Source organism: Schistocerca cancellata, chromosome 9, assembly GCF_023864275.1.
Source record: "Schistocerca cancellata isolate TAMUIC-IGC-003103 chromosome 9, iqSchCanc2.1, whole genome shotgun sequence".
NCBI classification, from domain to species: domain Eukaryota; kingdom Metazoa; phylum Arthropoda; class Insecta; order Orthoptera; family Acrididae; genus Schistocerca; species Schistocerca cancellata.
Window position 1 is genome coordinate 282281976 of NC_064634.1, and position 24988 is coordinate 282306963.

At 39.2% G+C, this 24988-nt stretch overlaps 1 protein-coding gene across 1 annotated transcript in view; it reads right to left on the reverse strand.

The window, feature by feature from the left end:
* The window catches only part of LOC126100147 (LIM domain kinase 1), a 158207-nt gene that overhangs the window by 105984 nt on the left and 27235 nt on the right, over positions 1 to 24988 (reverse strand). Inside the window, exon 3 of the mRNA XM_049910689.1 lies at positions 24111 to 24225. Coding sequence (XP_049766646.1) covers positions 24111 to 24225 — 115 coding nt within the window. The remainder of the gene's footprint in view (positions 1 to 24110; positions 24226 to 24988) is intronic.

Consider the following 24988-nt stretch of genomic DNA (forward strand, 5'->3'; position numbering starts at 1 on the left):
CCTCGACGATCACCAGTGGTGTACGGCCAGTGTAGGAGATCGCTCCCCACACCATGATGCCGGGTGTTGGCCCTGTGTGCCTCGGTCGTATGCAGTCCTGATTGTGGCGCTCACCTGCACGGCGCCAAACACGCATACGACCATCATTGGCACCAAGGCAGAAGCGACTCTCATCGCTGAAGACGACACGTCTCCATTCGTCCCTCCATTCACGCCTGTCGCGACACCACTGGAGGCGGGCTGCACGATGTTGGGGCGTGAGCGGAAGACGGCCTAACGGTGTGCGGGACCGTAGCCCAGCTTCATGGAGACGGTTGCGAATGGTCCTCGCCGATACCCCAGGAGCAACAGTGTCCCTAATTTGCTGGGAAGTGGCGGTGCGGTCCCCTACGGCACTGCGTAGGATCCTACGATCTTGGCGTGCATCCGTGCGTCGCTGCGGTCCGGTCCCAGGTCGACGGGCACGTGCACCTTCCGCCGACCACTGGCGACAACATCGATGTACTGTGGAGACCTCACGCCCCACGTGTTGAGCAATTCGGCGGTACGTCCACCCGGCCTCCCGCATGCCCACTATACGCCCTCGCTCAAAGTCCGTCAACTGCACATACGGTTCACGTCCACGCTGTCGCGGCATGCTAGCAGTGTTAAAGACTGCGATGGAGCTCCGTATGCCACGGCAAACTGGCTGACACTGACGGCGGCGGTGCACAAATGCTGCGCAGCTAGCGCCATTCGACGGCCAACACCGCGGTTCCTGGTGTGTCCGCTGTGCCGTGCGTGTGATCATTGCTTGTACAGCCCTCTCGCAGTGTCCGGAGCAAGCATGGTGGGTCTGACACACCGGTGTCAATGTGTTCTTTTTTCCATTTCCAGGAGTGTATATGCCATTTTAGTGTAAAAAATATTAATAGATTGCAATCCACTGTAAATTTCAAGGTAGAATCTTGCCATATAAACTCACTGTCACAAACAATAATACAATACCTTACACTTGCTGCATATGCACAAACCTTACGAGATAACGTACAATAGATGTAATCTGGTGATGCCATCATGCTGCTGAAAAGCATCTTGTTGAAATAAATTTTTCTATTATGCATAACTGAAGCAGCAAATTCTGTTATTTCTATAATTCATAAAGCAATTACAGATTTCACCCTTATCCATATACAACTGATCCATTTTAGTAAAGGTAACATTTATCATATAACTGAGGCATGCACACATGTCATCCATTCGATATTGCAGAAACTTCAAGAAAAATGAGGGCACAATATAAAGTGCACACACAATGTAGTTGCTACAAAATGACCCATATTTTAGGGTGGCCACAAAAAGACAGACACGTTACACTGCAAACAAAACATTTCGCTTCAACACTTACCCTAATTATTTACTTTGCTACAAATTCCGATTAATTACTTTAAATATTCGGCCAGACGTGGCACCGATTTGATGAGAATATCTGCAGCTTGCTTATTCCATCATACATTCTCAAAAGCTAGCTGGCCCTCTTGAATTTTCTCACAGATGTAGTGCATGCTTGTGAAATTCAGGATTTTTGCCCAGTGTAATTGCACTTGCATTATTAACAAGACGACAGGAACACATTCCAGTAGTGAAATTTCTTCATGGTGCTTAGATAGCCATCTCCCTCCTCTTGCCCTTCCCTGGCAGCCATATGTTGCTGGCAGTGATATGCACTGTTGCACTTACTAGCCCAGCTAACCACTTCCCCATACAATATTGCAGTCACTTCATTAATCAAGTGTCAAGTTGCTAGATCACAGGCATAATCAGCATCAATACATATATCCAGTCTTCTGCTTGCATGGCTAACCCTACAACACTAAATCTTTTATATACTTTAGAATCCTTCTTACCGAAGACCAGTGATTTTCTTGAGGATTCTCTAAAAAATCTTACACACAGCTCACTACAAATGCTACATCAGACCATGTACCAATACCTAAATGTATAAGACAGCTAACTGCTTCTTGATATGGAGCATTAGTTGATTTATTACTGACCAACTCATTTGGTAGCAGATATTGCTCAAAACTTTAATCACCAACTTTCTCTTCCGAATGCGAAAATATTTTGTTGACAGCCACCTATGTAGGGTGAAATGACCATCATAATAAAATAAGAGAAATCAGAGCTCGAACGGAAAGACTTACGTGTTCCTTTTTCCCACGTACCATTCGAGTTTGGAATGGTAGAGAAGTAGTATGATAATGGTTCGATGAACCCTGTGCCAGGCACTTAAGTGTGAATTGCAGATAACCATTTAGATGCAGATGTAGATGTAGATAATATTATTTAAGAAGTATCCCACTGCCCCAACAGTAATCTTAAATTCCTCTTCAAATTCCCTTAGGGAAACGTCAATGTCCGTCTCCTAACTTGCAGATATAGATCCATCATCAACTTACATAACTACCGCCAACTTCTTGTTGTAATAATCTCCATAGAACAGGCCCGTGATTTTTTAGGACATCTCTGAACTGTTGGTTCCAGCACCTTTGAGATCGTTTTAGCCCACAAACTTTTCTGAATCCTGTATACCCAATCAGCCATATCACTAAATCCCTTAGAGTGCTGCACATTTATTTTATTTCATTTACACGTCAAATTTTGTAGGACTAAATTGAGGAAAAAATCTCCAAGGTCATGGAATGTGTCACTACATGAAATTACAACATAAAAGTAATAACAGATAAAAATAAAAGGTTTATGAACCCAAAAAGAGTCAATCCATAAGTTTAAGTAAAAGCAATCAACAATACAACAAGAATCAGCTTACTTTTTCTAGGAACTCTTCGACAGAATAGAAGGAGTGACCCATGAGGAAACTATTCAGTTTTGATTTGAAAGCACATTAATGCTAACATTTTTTAATTCGAGTGGTAGCTTACTGAAAATGGATGCAGCAGTATACTGCAGACCTCTCTGCACAAGAGTTAAGAAAATCTGATCCAAATGCAGGTTTGATTTCTGCCAATTATTAACAGAGTGAAAGCTGCCTATTCTTGGGAATAAGCTAATATTGCTAACAAGAAATGTCAATAAGGAATATATATATTGAGAGGCCAATGTCAAAATACCCAGACTCGTGAACAGGGGCCGACAAGAGGTTTGTGGAATTACACCACTTACTGCCCGAACCACCCGTTTCTGAGCCAAAAATATCCTTTCAGAATGGGAAGGTTTACCCCAGAATATAATACAATACGACATAAGCGAATGAAAATAAGCAAAGTAGACTAATTTTCGTGTCTAATCATCACTCACTTCAGATACCGTTCGAATAACAAAAATGGCAGCATTAAGTCTTTGAAGTAGATCCTGAACATGGGCTTTCCATGGCAGTTTCCATCTATCTGAACACCTAGAAATCTGAACTGTTCCATTTCACTAATCATATGCCCATTCTGTGAAATTAAAATGTCAGGTTTTGTTGAATTGTGTGTTAAAAACTGTAAAAACTGAGTCTTACTGTGATTTAGCATTAGTTTATTTTCTACAAGCCATGAACTTATGTCAGGAATTGCACTATTTGAAACTGAGCCAATGTTGCACACAACATGCTTTACTACCAAGCTAGTGTCATCAGCAAACAGAAATATTTTAGAGTTACCCGTAATACTAGAGGGCATATCATTTATATAAATAAGGAAAAGGAGTGACCCCAACAATGATCCCTGGGGCACCCCCCACTTGACCATACCCCACTCAGACCCCACTTCACAGCCGTTCTCAACATTGTGAATAAAGACCTTTTGTTGTCTGTTGCTAAAGTAAGAGACGAATCAATAGTGAGCTACTCCCCGTATTCTATAATGGTCCAGCTTCTGGAGCAATATTTTGTGATCAACACAATCAAACACCTTAGTTAAATCAAAAAATAAGCCCAGCATTTGAAACCTTTCATTTAACCCTTCCAGTACCTCACAGAGAAGAGAGAATATAGCATTCTCAGTTGTTAAATGACCTATAAAGCCGAACTGTACATCAGGTAGCAAATTGTGCGATATAAAATGATCAATTATCCTTACATACACGGTCTTTTCAATAACTTTATCAAACGCTGAGGGCATAGAAATAGGTCTAAAATTGTCTATATTATCCCTTTCTCCCTTTTTATAAAGCATTTTAGTGCTGAGTACTTAAATCGTTCAGAGAAGTGACCAAGACTTAAGGAAAAAATTACAAATATGACCAAGAACAGGGCTAAAATGTGCAGCACAGTTATTTAATATTCTGCCAGATACTACCATCATGTCCACAAGAGTCCGAAGTCTTCAGTAATTTATTTATTGGCTCAATCTCTCCCCTGTCAGTATCGCAGAGGAGTATTTCAGATATCAGTCTTGGAAAGACATTTTCAAAGAGATTTATGTGATTCCCTGTAGAAACTTAAGTTTTTATTTAATTCACCAGCAACAATCAGAAAGTGATTGTTAAATACTATTCATACATCTGATTTATCAGTAACAGAAATATTTTTACTGTAAACTGACTTTAAATTGTCAGCCTTGTGATGCTGACTAGACACTTCCTTCATAACTGACCATATGGTTTTAATGTTATCCTGTGAATTAGCTTTCTATTTGCATACCACATACTCTTTGCTTTCCTAACAACATTTTTAAGCACCTTGCAATACTGTTTGTAATGGGCTACTGTAGCTTGATTGTGACAACCTATAACATTTTGATATAATACATGCTTTGTTCTACATGATAACCTTATCCCACTAGTCAGCCTCGAGTACCCCGTTCAGAATGTTCTAATGGAAAGCAACTCTCAAAGAGCATGAGAAACATGTTAAGAAAAGCATTATATTTATCATCTATGTTATTGGCACTATAAACATCCTGCCAGTCTTGTTCCTTGACAAGGTTTGAAAAACTCTCTACTGCTGTTGGATTAACTTTCCTACATAGTTTGTAATTACATGTGACATTTGTTTGAGTACAAATGCCTTTTAGTGTTAAAATTTGGGCATCATGGTCTAAAAGGCCATTCACACTTTTAATAATGGAATGCCCATCTAGTAATGAAGAACAAATAAAAATATTGTCTATGGCTGTGCTAATGTTCCCCTGCACCCTAGTTGGAAAAAATACAGTCTGCATCAGATCACATGAATTTAGGAGTTTTACCAACATCCTTTATCTTGCACCATCATACACAAAATTTATATTAAAGTCACCAGATTTCTGGTACTTCCTATAAAGTGAATCAAGAATCCACTCTAGCTTGAGCAGAAACCCCTGAAGTCAGAGTTAGGGGATGTATAAACAGCAACAATTAGAAGTTTAGTTTCACTAAATTTAACTGCCCCTGCACAGCATTCAAATATATGTTCAGTGCAGTGCCATGATAGGTCTATAGACTCAAATGGAATACTATTTTTTATGTACATAGTCATTCCACCCCCCCCCCCCCCCCCACACACACACACACACACACACACACACACACACACACACAAAAAAAGGAACTCCTTGAAAAGCAGCCAGCCAATCTGAATCCTGGTAAAAGAAACCTCTGAACTGTCAAATTATTTATATATCTCTTCTTTTAACAAGCCTTTCAGAGAAGCAGATTTTACATTGAACTGTGCTGCAACACTCAGAATTGCTCTAACTGTATTGTATCAACAGGAATAAATGTTTTATTATAGTCAATACCTACTTGTTGACTAATCCACAAACAATTAGTCTTGCTTTACAGTGATCAATTTTACTATCAGCTTTGCACTAAATTCTATAAACCCAACAGTTTGTAATGAGCTTACGATCTGGTGGCATAGGTTCCAGAGTCCACACAGCACTTTCCTCTAATGATGTCACTTCTTCCTCCGTTTCTCTTCTCCAGTGTTCATGGGCTACAGAATGTTCACGCTCTGTATAACTCTTAGGTTAATTTATTTCAGCCAGCATAATTTAAATAAGACACTCTGGTTGCTGCCTATTGCCTAATCCTTGTCCACTGGAACTTGCTTCTGCTGGTTCTTTAAACACACTTGCAGCCTCTTCGAAGTTGACATTTGAACTGAATAATTGTTCACAGCCTATTTCATGTTGGATTAATACCATAGTCATTCCAGTTTTCTCAGGTTCAAAAACAACATTATTAATCTGAATAATCTTATTTCTGAGTCAGTCTATGATCTAAATTCATCAGTGCCAACAGAATAACAAAAAAAGATTCCTCACTTTCCTTTTGAGTCCCACTGATTTCGCTTTTCCTTTGGAATATGAACAAAACACTTTGCCCTGAAAATATGTAGTTTATTTAGCTAAGCATCTTTCCAGTGAATGCCTCACAAGGTGTTCTGCCATTCACATGATTTGTACCAGTGTTTATCGCTTCTGCCCACAAAAGCTTAAGCACACCAGAACTAGCAGCATCTAGCAGCATGGTTGAAGCTAGTTCCTCAACAGTTACATTGCTACGCACAGCACATCTGTTCTGGAATCTAAGGATTTGTGACGAGTCATATACCCTTTAATTTCATCAAATCTTTAACTTCGACTTTATTAAATTTTTGTCCACCTTCACACTGAAATGCTTTTGGTAGATGACCACAAAAATTCTTCACAATGTCCACCATTTCTGCAATCTTTTCTATAGATGTAGGCTTCTGCTTGAGAAAATATACTGTATTTACCCGACTGTAAGATGAGGTTTTTTTCCAGATTTGTCATTCGAAAAATACAGGTTCATCATCTATTCGCAGATTACGAAGTTGCTGCTGAGGTCAAAATTTTTTACGTTGCTTAGTAGTTTAATATAGGATTGTCTTGCATTTACAGGTGAAGCTTTGGCTGTTGAGGTAAAATTTTGAACAATACCAAAGGGTAGGGGATAGCAAACAATGCTGAAGTTCAAATAGGCTCAAGATTTCCCAATATGCCGAAGCGCACGATACACTATCGACCTTGCTCGACCAATCACGTAACATTTGACTTGCAGCACTAGCACAAGGGACATGTGAGAAACTATGTGCTAGTGACTACAAAAATCTAATGCTCTGCTTAAAAACTGACGGTTTTGTGAAACACCAGAGGAAGTAACATTAAATTTTATCAACTTACAAACTTTAACAGGTTTGTAATAAAAGTTCTCATACATATGGATATTGTATACACACATTCATGCTGCTTTTCAGGTAAAGGCCAAATACATCTCCTTCAAAAGCCATTACTTGATTCAGAACACAAGTAAATATTTGATTTGTTTATGAGCAACTGTACTGATTTTCCACCTGGGTTGCAAATGTGGAACTCTGTCACTGTTCACGTGTTAGAATACCACAGAAAAAAGTTACAAGCTTTTCATCAGCTTTGGAGAAAGCTGATGACATTCAGATGAACTGAGAAAATTAATGCACAATTAAATGACTTGTTTCTTATTATTTTCTTTGGTAATGATCATGGCAAATAACTTGTCTCGTTTCTCCCTCCAATAAGCACAACAGATATTAACACATCCATTGTATGTTTTAGGGTCTCTTAATCTTCAGACCTTGCTCATCACAACTGTCTTAGACTTTCTTAACTGTCAGGCAGTGTGGTAAGTAGTCGCATTACTAATAATGATTCATATACATCTACATCATACTCCACAGGCCACCAAATAGTGTGTGGAGGGAGGGAGTACTTCTGGTACCACTAACTGATCCCCCACACCCTGTCCCACTTGTGAATGGCATATGTGAAGAAAGATTGTTGGTAAGCCTCTGTATTGGCTATAATTTCTCGAATTCTCTCTTGACATCCTTAGGAGCAATGTATGTGGGAGAAAGTAATGCATTGTTTGACTCTTCCAGTTGCCACTTCCCATTTAGTGGAGATGCTGCGTTGCAGATAAGCATGACAAAAAGACTGTCACACACACACACACACACACACACACACACACACACACACACACCAATGCAAGTGTCTTGGTTCTGCTCTCACCCCAACTAAATGATCTGATGACTAAACACACTCATCTTTGTTGGGTCTTCTCTCTCTCTCTCTCTCTCTCTCTCTCTCTCTCTGTCTCTCTCCTATCAGTCCTACCTGGTAAGGATCCCTTAGCGATTAACAACAATCCAGAATTGGTCAAACAAGTGCCCCTGCAGGTCAGTCTGCAAATTTTTGCCGTATTCTAGCATTACTATTTTATTACAGACAACCGCATCATCTGCAAACAGTCTTAAAGAGCACCAGATGCTTTCTACTAGATCATTCATATACATTGTGAACAATAAAAGCACTACCACACTTCCTTGGAACACTCCAGAAATTACCTTTACACAAGTTGATTTTTTTTTTTTTTTGTTGAGAGCGACGTGCTGGATTCTGTCGATAAGGAAGTCTTGAACCCAGTCAAAAATCTGGTCCGGTGCTTGAGTTTTTTTTTTTTTTAACTAAACAGCAGTGCTGGACAGTATCAAAAGCCTTCCTGAAGTCATGGAACATGGCATCAACCTGACTGCCATTGTCTACAGTGCTATGGATCTCTCAGAGAAACAGAACGAGCTGAGTTTCGCATTCTCTCTGTCTGCTGAATCCATCTTGATTTTTATAGAGAAGATTACTCGTTCTCCAATATGTCATAATTATTGAGCATGAAACATGCTCTAGAATGCTACAACATATTTACATCAACAATACAGATCTGTAATTGCGTGCATGGCATCTGTCCTGGGGCCCTTCTTCAGGAATGACCTTTGTTTTTTTCCTTAGTCATCAGGTACCCTTTGTTGCCCCAGCGACCTACAATAAACTGATACTAGAAAGTGACAGAGTTCCTTCACATAATCTTATCAGAACCTTACAGGTATATCATCTGGTCTTGATGCCTTTCCACTACTAAGAGACTGTAGCTGCTTTCTATTCCGCATTTGGTTGTGTCAATATCTGCTATTTCAATGATTATACAATGACAAAGTAGAGACTGTGTTCCCATCTTCCATGGTGAAACAATTTCAGAAGACCAAATTCAGTATTTTAGCCTTCTCTCTTATCTTTCGTTTTGGTCCCAGTATGGTCATTGAGTGAAGAAATAATAAATTTCGAACAGCTTATTGATTTTACGTAAGACTAAAAATCCTCTTAGGGTTTTTACTCACAGCGGTTGACAAAAATTTACTTTCAAAATCACTGAACACTTGTCTCATTGCTCTCCTTATGTTCATTTTCATTTTATTCAGATTTTCTTTGTCAGCTAGGTTTTGACTCCTCTTAAGTCTGAGATGAAGATCTCTGTTTACACAACAGTTTTCTAGCATGGCTATTAAACTGCTGTGAGTCTTTCCCATCCCTTACGACCCTGCTCACAACAGACTTGTATAAGGGATACTGAAGACTGTTGTTGCATTTTTCCATTTGTGCTCGACATTATTGTCCTCATCACTGAGTATTTGGCACTAACTACTCAGTTATTCTGCTATTTGTACCCTGTCACTGTTCCTAAGAAAAAAATATCTTCCTCCCTTTCTTAATATTCCTTATAAATCCCACAGTCATGGTTGCTACCACAGCCTTAAGATCACCAATTTGTTAAGTTCAGGTCTGTTTGTTGCTAGGTGGTCAAGAGCTTACCTTCATGAGTTGGTTCATTAACTATCTGCTGAAAGGAATTTTTGGGGAAGACATTCAGAATAATGTCACACAAATCCCCGTCTCTGGCGCCAGTTTTGATAGCAAGATTCTCCCAACCTATACATGGCCAGTTTAACTCACCCCCCACCCCCGTTACAACACCATGATCAGGAAAATGATCAACAATATTCTGTAAGTTCTCTACGAGGCAATATCACTGCAGCTCCTGATCCACATGGTCTATAAACCATCAGACTACCAGTTTCGACCAACCTTTGATGCTTAACTTCACCCAGATTAATTCACATTTGAGATTCGTGACAACCTCCTAGATATTTTTGAGTTCTTTCTTGTAATAAATATGCTGCCACAATTGGTGACAAACCTATCCATATGGTAAATACTCCAACGTTTCACATTCGAAGAACTTAGTTTTCAAAATGTGCGCATGTGTCACCAAGCCATTGCATGGACTTGTGTGAAAACTGAAGAATTCTGACTGAACAGAATGTGCAGCTTGCTTTGTTTTCTGTTCAAACATGGCATGTAGCTTGTCCCCCAAATCTCTTGCATACTCACCTGCCAGTCTTTGTGTGTCATCAATACAGACTGTGTGTGCCATCTGATATACGTAATGAATTTCTTACTGCAAACTTCTGTATGGTCCTATTTTCAGCCACGACACAGTTTCTCAATACCATGGAAATCCAGTGCATCCCCACAAAATAGACCAGACTTACAGATCCAAAAATTCCAGTAACAAACGTGCTGTAATTTTTCACTTACACACAATACTAACCACAAGTATTGCACAACAAATGCTAACACATTTCTGGTATTACGAAATGCAAAATTACAGTAGTTAATTTCTTTCTTAAACTACAGACAGGACCCAGAACCTACTGCAGACACTTCAAGAAATAGATGGCATAAAACAAAGCAAATGCACAACAATACACATTTTAGGACAGCAACAAAAGACAGATAAGCTACTGCAGAGAGATTAACATAAATATTTCACTTTACCATATTCAACACTTCAACTACATGGTGGGTGCTTATTCATAACCACAGTGCCTTTCTCTCTCTAACATTATTAAATTTTAAATAACTATGGGTCACCAAATAAAGCAAAGGTTGCCATGGCTAGAAACAGGTCACAAAACAATATTTGTCAACAACTTCTAGAAGAAAAGTCTTTGCAGTAATTGCAAAGGACCTCAATGGTTACATATGGTTATCAAAAAGTTGCTCTAGGGATAGTTGAGCAACAGCATAGTACTCAAGGTTCGTGATAGAATGTATCACACCATGAGGAGTTGCTGTCTTATATAAAGTGACATTTCCCCTGGCTCAGGACAAAGGTTTCATATAGTATTGGTCCGTAACGCCTCTTTGGTCAGCAGTATTCTTGTGTGGAGCACCAAATCAAGGGTCTCTTCAGGTGCAGGGGATTGAGCAGATCCGCACACTGTACAATCATAACAGAACTAGGATAGATTGAGCAGATCCACACACTGTACAATCATAACAGAGCTATGATCGCAGGAAACCGCTATAAAATTGGAACAGGGGAGTTTGTAATGCAGCAAATTATTACTAGGTGTCATCTTGCACCAAAAGCATAGCTTGCCGTGGAACTTGGAGGGAGCACATTTTGGTTTTCTCACTGGTACAGCTGATGCTGTCAACTAGGCCAGGTAAGCTGTGTACTAGCTTAATGCTGCATGCAATACATTACACATGATGATGATGATGATGGTGGTGGTGTCCCATACTCACATAAACACTATAAATTTGAAGAAGTACTATTAAATATTAAACTGATTTCTTTCATACCTAACATACCAAATTTTGTGGATAACTAACCATATTGTTAAAATTTCAAACAAATAACTTCAGTACTTTTGGAGACATAAATTTTTCCCTAAAACACACAATAACTGTGCTGGCATTTTGAAACTGAATTAGGGGCTGTAATCATTAATCTATAGTATCAATTGAAACTACAACCAAGAGAACAGATTCACATAATCTAATTTTCTGGAATTTCTTCTTTACCACAGATTTCTGAAGCAATTTGAAGTACTTTGGAAAATTATTATTTCATCGTGTTTCGGTTGTGTGTGTGTTTTGGAGAGAGAGAGAGTGAATGGAGTGCATATGTTAAGTGAGAATGTTATATTTTATTAAAACTATGGATATGTACGCGTGAGAGAGTTGCTGTGCAATAGGGGAATTTGTAACATATTTCTGAGCGAGCTTGTTTTTGAAAAGGCAACCAGAAGGGGGCACTGAGTTTTAAATTTATTAGTAAATTATTTTGGGGAAAAGAATCTTACTTTGTTTTCATTAAATTTTACTTAGTTTCAGAATTACAAGACGTCTAATCTAAATTACTTGTGGTAATTGATTGGCTGACATTAGAAATACCGTGGGTACAGAAGTGCTCCAGATTATTTGATTAGCTGCTTCACATACTAGCCAACAGGAATTCAGCATTTCCCATCTTGACGAGATCTGGCAGCCGCTAGCTTTCTTTCTAAAAAGCTGACCACCTCACAGAAGAAATGAGCATGTATCACAGAGAATTATTGGTGATGTACAGAGCCATCAATTAATTCCACTCTCATGTCCAAGCTTCTGCCTTCACAATATTTACTGACCACAAGCCACAGACATTTGCCTTCCAGCAAAATAACCTGAGCTGTTTGCTTGTTTGACTTCTCAAATGTCACATTTATATAATCAGTCCAGGTAATAACTAAGTTGTCTTTAGCCTTTGGGATCACCATAGCGGCTGTCAGCAGCTCTTCAACTTCATTTGCATGCAGCAGGTACCATTGATAAAAGTTTAACAAGCCTAATAGTGCCTAAATAGTGCCTTAATTCTTTGTATGTGGCTGGCCCTGGCAGCTGGCAGATGGCGTCAACCTTGTCCAGCAATGGTAGCAAGCCTGAGAGGGGTAATGCAGATGCCTAGAAAGGGAATCTGCAGCTGTCCAAAGGCCCACTTTGCTACGTTCAGCACAATTCCATGTTCGCTCTGTCGTTGGAAAACCTGGACGAGACGCTGGTGGTGTTCTTTTGGTGATGTGGAGAATTTTAAGCTGTTGTCCAGGCATGCAAAACAAAATGACAGACCGTGCAACACTGAATCACCCAACCTTTGCCCCGTCTGTGCAGCGTTCTGGAGGCCGAAAGTAATGAACTTGCCCTCAAAAAAGCCGAATGGCTTAATAATGGCTGGCTTCGAGATGTCCGAGTGTGCCACTGGAAACTGTGTGTAGGCCCTAGTGCAATCTAATTCACTGTATACAGCACCGCTCGATACATAGTTGTAGTCATGAAGCAGAGGTACCAGGTATCTGGCTGGAATCGTGTGGGTGTTCAAAGCCCTGTAGTCTCCACAAGGTCACTACATACCACACTTCTTAGAAATGAGGTGCATGGGTGGAGACCAGGGGCTATCAGACAAATGCACAATGCCGTATTTGATCATATTATTGAACTCTGCTTTCGCTATCTTCAACTGATGCACTGCTAGTCTTCGATGTCGACAGGAGATTGGTGGTCCCACCATTGTCTTGATGTGATGAACAGTATTGTGTCGGATGTCTTTCGGTATGCCTGGTAGCTTCATCAACACCGGAAAGTCTCTCAATAACACACGTTTGTCAACCACAGTTGTTATTGGCCGAGCAAATTGGATGGGTGTCTTACTGGAAGCCTGCAGCCATCAGCTCACTGGTCTGGTCTACAATGCAGGCATTGGATAGGTCTCACAAAAGATTATATTACACCAAGAAGTCTGCACCTATAAACAGTTCACCCACATCTGCCTCAGGGAAATTCCATAGGAAGGTGCGGCAGAGACCGAAATCCAGTCTATTCTGTGCAGACCATACGTGGAGATAGGCAAGTTATTTGCGGTCGCCAGGCAAAATGTTGTATGCGATCAGCACTGATGTAGCAACTTGCATGGGTGGATGCATAAATCAGAGCCAGTGTCTATCAGACATTTACGGCCAGTGCATCGGTCACTGATGAATAGCTGCTGTGTCATTGGGCAGGAATCTGAAGGAGCACCTACAGTCAATTGCCTCTGGCATTTAGATATATGCACGGCTTGGTGCAGCAACACATACATTCCCCAAAAAGCCACTGGTATCAGATGTCCTTCTGCACCTCAGGTGTCAGTGCAGGTGAACAAAATGTGGCCTTGCTGCAAGAGCACATTCTATCCCTCTGCCAGCTGCAATAGCCGACACTGCAACATGATACCAGCCGAATTAACTGTTACGTCAGCTGATAGACTCTTCCAACTAATGCCTCGTACTTGGCACGTGCTACAATGGTGGTTGCGTTCACGCACTGCACAGTTGATATCATAATGTCCACAGGCGATATGGCATCCAGTACTTTGTTGGCCAATTCTACCACGGCACCTAGTGACATCTCTGACTGCATCACAATAATTGCCTTGATAGAGGGAGGCAAGTGACCACCAGATCGTACGCAACAGTTGATCGTATGCGGTACCAGTGTGGATTTTTCTTCTAAGATGCCGCAGGTACTGTAATGCTCTTCGGTCACAGATATCCTCTAGGGTCCATACCGGTCTAACGCACTCCACTTGACACCCGGAAACACTGGGGACCAGTTCCGACATCGACATGTTGTATGCGTTCCTTTAAGGTGTTGGAACAGTGATGTCCTGAACTTCTGCCATATATTGGTTCACCACCAATGCAAATTTAAAAGCATCTACACTCACATCAGAATAGAAAAAAATTGCCTCTACCTGGGCAAACCACACGGCGGGGTTGTGCAGCCAGAACAGCGGTAGCCACAAGGCTAGTCTGGACACAATCATGTTCACAGTCTCCAGACTTTCATCCATTGTGTTGTTTACTTGTGTTACAAACATGCAGGCACCATATCATGTTGGGGTCACTGGTTTGACAGCTGTGTATTAACATCAGGCCTTGAGACTCCACTCTGCCTGCTATAGGAATAACACACAGAATGCTAAATACAGAGCTCATGAGGATGACAGCTGTATATCAGGCTCATGAGATCATAAACACAAGAATACATCTATTGCGTCTGAGCGAGCTCACTGCTTGATTTACTAGGTGCATTCTACATAGGAACCTGTATAAGACTGAAGGTAAAAACGCAGAATAAACAAAATACAAAAAGCTCTGCAAATAGCAAGAACAAAATACAGTGCCCCTAGCGGAATTGGCCAGATTGTGGCTGTGGTCGCTATAGCACGAATCCTTCAGCAATGTGTTGGACTGTCCTGGTGACATGATTCATCAATTCCTGAACACTATCCACTTTGAAACAGTCAGCTGACAGCACAGTCTCTCACTTTACCTTGCTGAGCACCCATATTGGTAACTTTCTTTAAGACGTTGGTGATCACTGGAGTGGAAATCATCAACTGTTTCCCACAGAGCAGTGTGTGAATAGGATGGAGGACATCGAAGTCATTGGCAGAGAGAGGCTATGTAGCAATGCTGAAAAATGTGCTCTGACCCACCAGAAGAAGAACTAAATTCTCTATTACAAAGGATTCAACAACTCGACCCAGGAATAGTAGTGAGCAGGATGTTGCCACGAAGAGGCAAGGAGTGGTATACCTCGTCTACAAAGATAGTAACTAATACCATATTTTTCTTTTTAGTGAAGTATTATTTTCTCTGTATGCTATTATCCCTTAGAATGGAGACACTAGATAATTTAAAATATGTTTGTAGTAAAAACAAGCTACACAAGCCCAAAGATCTGCCCTACAGTACCATTCACCTTTTCTTCAGATGTAGCCACAACCCATACATGCTCCAATATGAAATGAGAGTGATCTTATCAGTGAGGTTTGAATTTTCTTTACACCTATCATTCTGCAAAAGAAGTTACATTGGGACAAAGCTGTTGGAGGAGACTGCTGGTTGTGTCTGGCAGATTTCAATCTCATATTATCTTTACTATCATCTTCATAGCAATATTGAAATTACTGCATCGAACAACATGTAAAATAAGAGAAATGCAACCACTTACCTATAGCAGTCTGCTGTGTAGAGTACAAGCACACTTAACAGCAAACACTATTCACACTAGCTTTCAAGCCCTTTCTCTCTTTGTACTATGAAGTACACACGTTCACACACACAACTACACAGACACCTAAATGTACATTCCTGTGACCACAATGAGTTGCAAGTTTAATGATTTCTGAGCTACAGTTTTATTTTTTTTTTTTCTCTCTCCCCGATATAGGATATTCTACTTGTGACATATCTCCTGAATTTTCTTTATCTCAATAAATACTTGACATTCATGGAACCAAGCAGCATGGTTGCCTTTCTAGTTTCCTCAAATTAGAGAAACTGACACCTTTTCAAAACTCCAATCCTACCTGTTAACAATCAAGACCACATTCTTAAACACCTTAAAGGTCAATCCAAATGAAGTGGTCCAATGAAAATGAAGTTGGTTGCTTAACCATTTTTAAATGTTTTAATTTTTTGTGTGATTACTCTATAATTGAGAAGTTCAAAACAGTTTTTTAAAAAATTTTACCTTTCACCTTTACTGAATGGCGGCCATTTTTGTTTGTAAGTGCGCCACAATGTTTCAGATTAGAGACGTTAGCAAAAATATGAATCTCTCTGCACTGAGTTAAGTTACAACATTGCAATTGACATGTCTGTTTTTTCTAAGTGTCCTCTACAACAATATCTATTACATAAAATACCCTAAATTCAAAAATAACCAGTCAAAATTACCTCCAAAGCTTGGTATCCAAATTTCCAAAAATCCACTTTTTAGGCCCAAAAATAACAAACAAGGAGTGATTTATGAGAGTACTTTTTTCCTATAGTTAGATCTCTGAGCACTATGGGACTTAACATCTGAGGTCATCAGTCCCCTAGAACTTAGAACTACTTAAACCTAACTAACCTAAGGACATCACACACATCCATGCCCGAGGCAGGATTCGAACCTGTGACTATAGCGGTCGCGCGGTTCCAGACTATAGCACCTAGAACCACTCGGCCACCCCGGCCGGTAAATACTGATATCTGACTGTGAACAAAGATACGAATTTTTGAAAATGAGGAGATAATTCACATTATTCAACAACTAATTTTATGGCTGTTGCCTATTCATGTGTGATATTGGCAGGATATAATCAATTATTATTGAAGTACGGTACTGAATTATATACAAGGAGTGGAAACAACGCTGACATTAACATTTATATTATTTTGACATACTTAAAATAAATATTTTCAATCATCATCCTTAGAGATGTGACTGTTCCTAAACCTGGTGGTGAATGTTAAGGACATTTATTTCTTCAAATAGCTTCTGTGATATAAAATAAGACCTCCCAGTTACTGTGGTACGTTCAAGCACAAAGCTTCCTTAAAACATTTTTCACTGGCATCCAAACTTTGTCACTAGTAGAGTTCTTGAATGATGTTCTTGCCAGCAGAGTGGTAAAAATGCACAAAAACAAGAATAAGTTTTTCCAAACTTATTCTTTCAACCTCTGCAAGCCACCACTGTCCATCATACACACATGCCACTATGTCATTCAACATTAAAGACAGATGTAATTTTACTGACACAATGATCCTCATAAATTTCAGTTTCTGATGTTATAAAGCATCAAACTAAGTGTTCTGCAATGCCAAGGAATTTGTGGAAATGCCTTGTTCCTTTTATTGCTATACAGTCTTCAAATCTGGTTTGAAGTGTTGTTTTCATATGCAGAACCAATTCTTTCTTGAACATAAAGCAGCCTTTAATATTATCCTTGCAAAATACATACATGTCCAGTACTGTGAGAATTTAGTCTGTGGTTGGTCTTTGTAGGCTGGCTTTACTTCACATTTTGCTGTACCTCCCACTCCATCACATGCATTTTTGCTATGGCAAGATGCAAGAAAGTGCCATTCAGCCTCCAACCCAAGTCTCCTTTGTGGTTGCACAGATTTGAAAAATTCTTTTTGTTTTATACTGACTACCACTTCCATCTGAAAATTATATCACCTTCTCAACCTTGGGAAAATTTTCTTTTATGTAATTTATTAAATACTTTTGAAACACATGTACAGCCAAAGTGTTGTGCTCCAAGTAGTCGCTTGGAGTGCAAATTGAAGAACTGCAAACTTCGTCTTTCTCATTTTTAAAGTAGAGAATAAATGGATGCACTATTGCCTGGTCACTGACCCAGTGGTACCCTTGTATTGCATCCTGAATCACAAATGTAAAATTTTCTGCAAAATCAGCCAGCACTATGCATTCAGTTTCATGAAGTTACGCTTTTTTGTCCTTCAAAAAATTACTTTGGATTTTAGAAATGTAGTGGTGACTTTAGTGTTTGTAAGTTATCAATTAAAGACTCCAAGTACTCTTCCCAAGATTTAACCACTGTTGTTATTTCTGCCCTGTCAGTTGTGAACAACTGCTGTGAAGGTAATACTGTCTGTAATTTCCTCATCATATTCATGAAACAATTCAATAACAGTTTCCTTAACAGGGCATTTATTGCACAAACTCATCATGCAGTCATAACTGTTAGTGTCACAGACTATTAAATCTAGTAACTCTTTGTAGTTAAGATCACCGAGTTTTGCACCCACAATCATCAGTTTGACATCTTAATGATATAGACAAACACATACAAAGTGTGTCCCTGAGGATCCAGGAAAAATTCACCATACAGGGCAGAAGTCGCAAAATTTTGACCTTCCAACTCTGCATTCAAGATGAGAATTTTTGAAAGCTACATAAAGCTGATTTAAATTTGACAGCACTAGTCATTCCTGCTTTGTTACTTCAACTCCAGTGATAACAACTTTTTTACTATCTTTGCAACCTGGGCACATTCTACTGTTTTAAATCATCTTCAAAAAACTGCTGGATCTTTTTAATTGTTTCTTCACTTATACCTACTCCTTTCTTCTTTCCTAAAACTAGAAGAAAGCCTTGCTCTTTCACTAATTTTTGGGTTATTTTTAATCACATGATGAGAAACGTTGAATTAATTAACTATTTTTTTCTCTTGACCACGAGTCAGGGAGCAAACTTAAAATTTTAACTTTTTCCTCTTTAGATGTCACTGAACATTTAATTTTTAATTTCTCGATTAAGCTCAAATGTTCAGTGTCAGATGATGCTGGTGGTAGATTTTCTTCTTCTTTAGAAATAATTTTGGTATCTGTATTATTAAAGCATGATTCCAAGTCTTTTAATTTTAGAATGAGATTTTCACTCTGCAGCGGAGTGTGTGCTGATATGAAACTTCCTGGCAGATTAAAACTGTGTGCCGGACCGAGACTCGAACTCGGGACCTTTGCCTTTCGCGGGCAAGTGCTCTACTAACTGAGCTACCCAAGCACGACTCACACCCCGTCCTCACAGCTTTACTTCTGCCAGAACCTCGTCTCCGAGTTCGAGTCTCAGTCCGGCACACAGTTTTAATCTGCCAGGAAGTTTCTTTAAATTTTGTCTGAAATTTGTTGTACCTTATTTTCAATAGCTGCTTTTCTTTTTCTGCTACTTAATTTTATTATTTTCGAAGCAAGAGATACATCTAACTTAGAACAAGCAAAATCCAATATGTTAACAGCTTCCTCATTAGGAATATAAATGTCATTAACAAGGTTACATGATTCTGGTTCTGGATTCACAACAAATATTTTTGAATAACAATTTGGGCACAGGGAATTTCCAGGAATCACATTATGTTATTAAAAAAAGTGGAGGCATCTGCTGGTGTGAGTCGCGTGTAGCTAGTGAAGCAATTTGAACTGGCCCCCTCAACACTATTATGAAAAACAGATAGTCGATAATGGAAGGGTTTGAGAATTGTGGAAATTCGAAATGTATGCGTTTGAAACCATCGACTTACGACAAAATGGAGGCGTTTTATTAACTTGGTTTCAGCAAGCACTTGCTGCAAACATTCCTATAAATGGAACTATTTTGAAGGAGAAGGTGCTTCAAATATCACTGCAGTTAGGAATGGAAAATTTTAAGGCGTCCAATTGATGGATTGATAAATTTCGACAGTGTCATGGTTTTGTATACAAAGCGGAATGTGGAGAAAGTAAAAGTGTGGACGAACCAACTGTAGCTCAGTGGATGCAGACTCTCCCTAATCTTGATACATGGCTACAAACTGCGTGACATTTATAATGCTAACGAAACTGGCATGTTTTTCAATTTAATGCTGGATAAGACATTTATTTTTTGTGGGGAAAATTGCCATGGCAGTAAGAAGAGCAAGGAACATATTACCGTTTTGTTGTGTACAAATAAATGTCGATGGCAGTGGAAAACTGAAACTTTTGGTTATCAGGAAGCCAAAAAATCCAAGGTGCTTCAAAAACATTTCCATGTTTCCGTGCAAATATACTAACAATGCCAAGGCATGGATGATGAGTGATATATTTTTATGTTTTCTCAGAGAATTTGATGCCAAAATGGGGAGTGCTGCAAGAAAAGTGCTGCTGTTTGTGGATAGATGTGCGGCACATCCAACAGACGAATCCTTTTTAAGAAATGTGAAAGTGATTTTCCTGCCACCCATCTGCACCAGCCATCTGCAACCTTTGGACATGGGACTAATAAACACCCTTAAGGTTAAATATAGGACACCCCTTGTAAAAAAAAAGGCCTTGAATTTGATGGACCAAAGAAAACTGGGAAGCCAGCAGAGATCGCAACTGAAGCTGAATATTTTACGGGCAATGAATTTAATTATGTTCTCGCGAAGGGAGATTCTGTGAGAATGAGAGCTCCTGTGGAAGATGTTGCAAGTGATTTGCAAGAGTTTCAGGAATTAATAGCCAGTGATTCTGTCACTTTTCAGGACTTTGAGGCTGTGAATGACAATGTGGCAACCACAGGAGTACAAAGTATTGAGGAGCTGACTGCAGAGAGAAGCTTTGAGAATAATAGCAGTAGTGAAAGTGACAGTGACAAGGAAGATGACCCTGTGCCCTCACATACTAAGGCAGCTGAAGCCTTTGAAACATTCAGGAGATATATGACGGCCCATAGACTTGAGGACAGAACAGTAGTTCAACTTGCTCATTTGGAGCAAGAAATGATTGCCATAGAGTCTAGGAGAAATAGAAAACAAACATGCTTGCTTGAATATTTTAAAACTCATAGGTATGTGATTTTCAGATTGCATACGTTCCTAGAGTTTTGTGCAAATTTAAGTTACATTTCATAATTTAATTATTAAAGTAATTTTTTGCAACTAATTCTTTTTTAATCTGTACCATTTACTGTGTTTTTATGTAATATGTTCAGTATATCATAAACAAAATTTGGCTCATATTCTATAACTGGGTCAACTGAAGAACGGGATACCACCTGTCAGCTTTGGACAATGATGTCATATCTTAAGAATCTGTTATAACTATTTACAGTACAAACTGATCCATTTACTTTCACCCATCCACCTACTGGGCCCCACGTTTTAATTACAAAAAAATAATAATTTGATACATTGATCATTTGCAATGAATATCATATTACAGTGTTGTGAAAATTTAAAATGTCATCTATGGCACCATTTGTCAAAGCTGATTAGTGGTATCCCAATCTTCAGTAATGCCCTATAATAATTATTTGGAAGCCTTCCTCTTTATAGTGTTTTCCTCTATACAGTGTTCAGAATTTGCGGTCCCTTCAAAAACGTTATATAGAGGTTTCACTGTAATGTTGTTAAGTGCTCAGTTAGCTCAACTGCAATGAACAACAAGATTATTACAAACGTTTTGCCATCTATGTACAAGATAAAATTAAAATCTGATGATTCAAATTTGCCTACTTATACATATATTCAATTCGTGGTTTCAATCTTCCAAGTAGGCAGAATATATATAAGACCATTCAAGTCTGTGTGTGTTATTGCCAACAACACGTATTTACTGTGTAAAGCTGGACAGGAGCTCTGCTGTTTTTGACTTCCAATGGAGCATATTAACACGTATACAGCATAAACGCCAAGACTGAGAAACAGATGTATACTAATACACCACATCAGTAGTTTTTCTCTGTAATGAGAGTAGTCTATGTCCAACCCCATCTGCCCATGGCATTATATGAAATAGTATGAATGTAGGATCTCTCAGTCATATAGGAGCCCATTCAGTTGTGTGTTTACCTACTTCACAGTATAATTAGTCCAAGAGTGGTTATGGTAATACCCACAAAACGTATATTTGTACATTTACAGGGTGTATACGTGGACAAGGAAAAAAAATTCCAGGATTTTTCCTGGATCCCCCGGTTAAAAATACATTTTCTTCCGGGTGAAAATACACTTTTTCTGTGTTAAGTGACAGTATACTTTCCCTCGGAACTGTAGAACTTATCCCTTGAAGGGATATGGTTCTATACAGCAGCGTAGAATTTCCCAGCACTTAGGAAACGAAAATCAGGGGGGAAATGGGCGTTTTGGAAAGATATTTGATGTGCACCAACATGTACGCTGCATATTTTCATATGACGAAAGTATAAATTCGAATTCCACCAACAGGAAACGTTAATGGTTTAAATTAATGTACATAGTGTTGCTACAAGAAAAGAAAAGCTTTCGCATATAATATTTGTCTCGAAGATTAATAAGCTACAAGAGAAGCTAAGCTTTCACATATAATGTTGATCTGTTTAGCGCATGTTACACTTTAAGATACATCACACAAATACACCAGTAAAATTTTTGATACCGACATAAATCTCTGATCTTCTACAAGCAAAAAGCTTTACGTTAGGAAATAGTGTCACATTTCATTTATACGATCCAATTTCTCATGAACAAGACCGAAAAGTTTGTGTGATGTCCCCGTTTCTTCTTCCTCGTTCTAACAAACAGTTTTGTCAACACTAATTCTGTAACACTGTCAAAACTCATTCTCCGGTTAACTTTACTAACCCTGCCACAATCACCACTTTAGTTATCCAGCGATTATTCTATGCTTAGGTGTTATTACATGTTCGTACAATGGGTTTTCCGCGCTACTCCAGAATGGAACTTAGGCGGCTACTAGCCAGGGACTACAACTGGCCCTGTCTAGTGTAGCTATCTGGCCAAAAAGTGTGTGTAAAAATTTCACTTTCTTGGATACACCGAGAAGATAATACGTAATCTTTCTTACCCGTTATTCCTGTTAGTCATTTATTTTCACTCTGGTAATCTGAATCTATGGATTTCGCAAGTAATTTTAACGATGCTGAACATTCGCAAACCGAATCAACCACATAAACAAGCAGCAATTGGCATTCATTAACCAGTTCGGCTTTATTCCACTCAGCTCGTGTAGCCCCGTCCCGTTTTGTCGTCAGGAAAGTTTATTTCTAGATGTGACAAGGATTCCCCTGGCAGAGACATCACGTACACTTTTCACGCATTCAAAAATCAACTTTTAATTCATTCAGAAATCAGCATGAGTTCAAAAACCAGCAGGGGAGCGTTTCAAAATCACATGAATAATCGATAGACTGACGGGCGCTGGATGCTAGGTGCTTTGTGAAACAAAGTTTTTTTCCTCAAGAATATGAATTTGCCCCCTTCCCCCGAAATTGCCGCTCGGTTTGCCACCACCCCCCCACTAGATCCGGGCGTGCTGCGCACGTGTGAATCTGGCAGCTTGGGCGCGCCCATAAAATTTTTCCGGGTACAATGTGGCTGGTTGCTCCTACTGCTGCTTACATAGCCAACAGCCGCACATCTGTAGCCAGAAGAGGGAGACGGTATTACTCATACACGACTCAACTGCGCGTGTGCATGAGCCCACTTGTTACTGATTAAATGAGTCTAATGTAAACAGTTATGACGTCACGTTCATCGGAGGCAATTTGTTGTTATGAAGCATTGCATAGTCTTCCGAAAGCCTTTGACACATTTTGCTGTTCACAGACGCTTGTAAGAGCACTGTGTTATTATATATGGCACATTTCCTTTGCAATTTTAGTTTTATTTTCGTTTTTTCTCGTTCATGTTTTAATGCTGCAGTATAATTCTGCAGTAGCGGGATACAGTAATATCCTTTGTTACAGTATCAGTTCTTACCAGTCAAAATTACAAAAATTTAACTGAAAACTGAAACAACGAAAAATTCCCGGAATTCTAAAAAATTCCCGGGTTTTTCCCGGTTTCTCCCGCATGAAAAAATTCCCGGGTATTTCCCAGATCTCCCGGTTGTCCCGGGTCGTATACACCCTGATTTAGATCGTATCCCATTTTGACATGGACACAACTAAAAATACGCCTTCATTAAGTCTAACTTAAAATTGATGTTTAAGTCTGCAGTTTCTTTTGATAGAGGATATAAAGTACAGTGTGCCTGACATTTTATTTATCTAAAGTCTCTAGTGAAAAAACAGGCACAATTGGTACAATGAGTAAATTTCATAGTTCAAATATAACTAACTGCACTTCTTATATCACTCACTCACCTGTCCACAATCCTGACATGACTCCACATATTTTGCATAGTAGTCATCCTTGCAAAATAGCAGCCCATCTTTCTCAAAATACCAACTGGAGAGTGCTGCATCACATGCTGAACAGCTGTTGATAAAACGAAAAACAATTCAGCAATACATATTGGATACTAGAGTGAGATGTTAATTCTCTCTCCCCGAGGGGAGAGGGGAGACTTAAATATTACGCAAAATATTATCTGACCTGGGATGGTTATGCAAAAGCCAAGTATAGATACACTGCATCAATGCAGTTGCCTATATGTTACAGTAGTCAGAAAATTCTCAAACACGGTGACAACAGCTAATATTGTCATTTCTATATTTTCATATACACAACAGACTTCAGTTATTCACATCCTTACTATTCCATTCTCTTACATCATTCACATACCTTCCATTGCGTCACCTGGCTACATATCCTACCAACCTGCATTTTATACAGTCAGAATGATATCTACTGCTACAATTTGTTCACTGATTCATTGTGTGACTTCCCATCTATCTTCTGTTGTTGTTGTTGTTGTTGTTGTTGTGGTCTTCAGTCCTGAGACTGGCTTGATGCAGCTCTCCATGCTACTCTATCCTGTGCAAGCTTCTTCATCTCCCAGTACCTACTGCAACCTACATCCTCTATCTTCTAGGAATAGGAATTCCCAAGATGCATATCTCCATCGTTTACTGAGCAACTCTCATACTTGAAAGGCAAAAATGTCAAAAATACATGTCGCACTTCTATAAACACTAATAATTTGTATATCTTTGTTTCCTTTTTAGCAATTTGATTCTACAATACTTTAATCTTGCTATTGTTTTCAGGTCTACTTTCACACTTCCTCTAGTAAATGCTT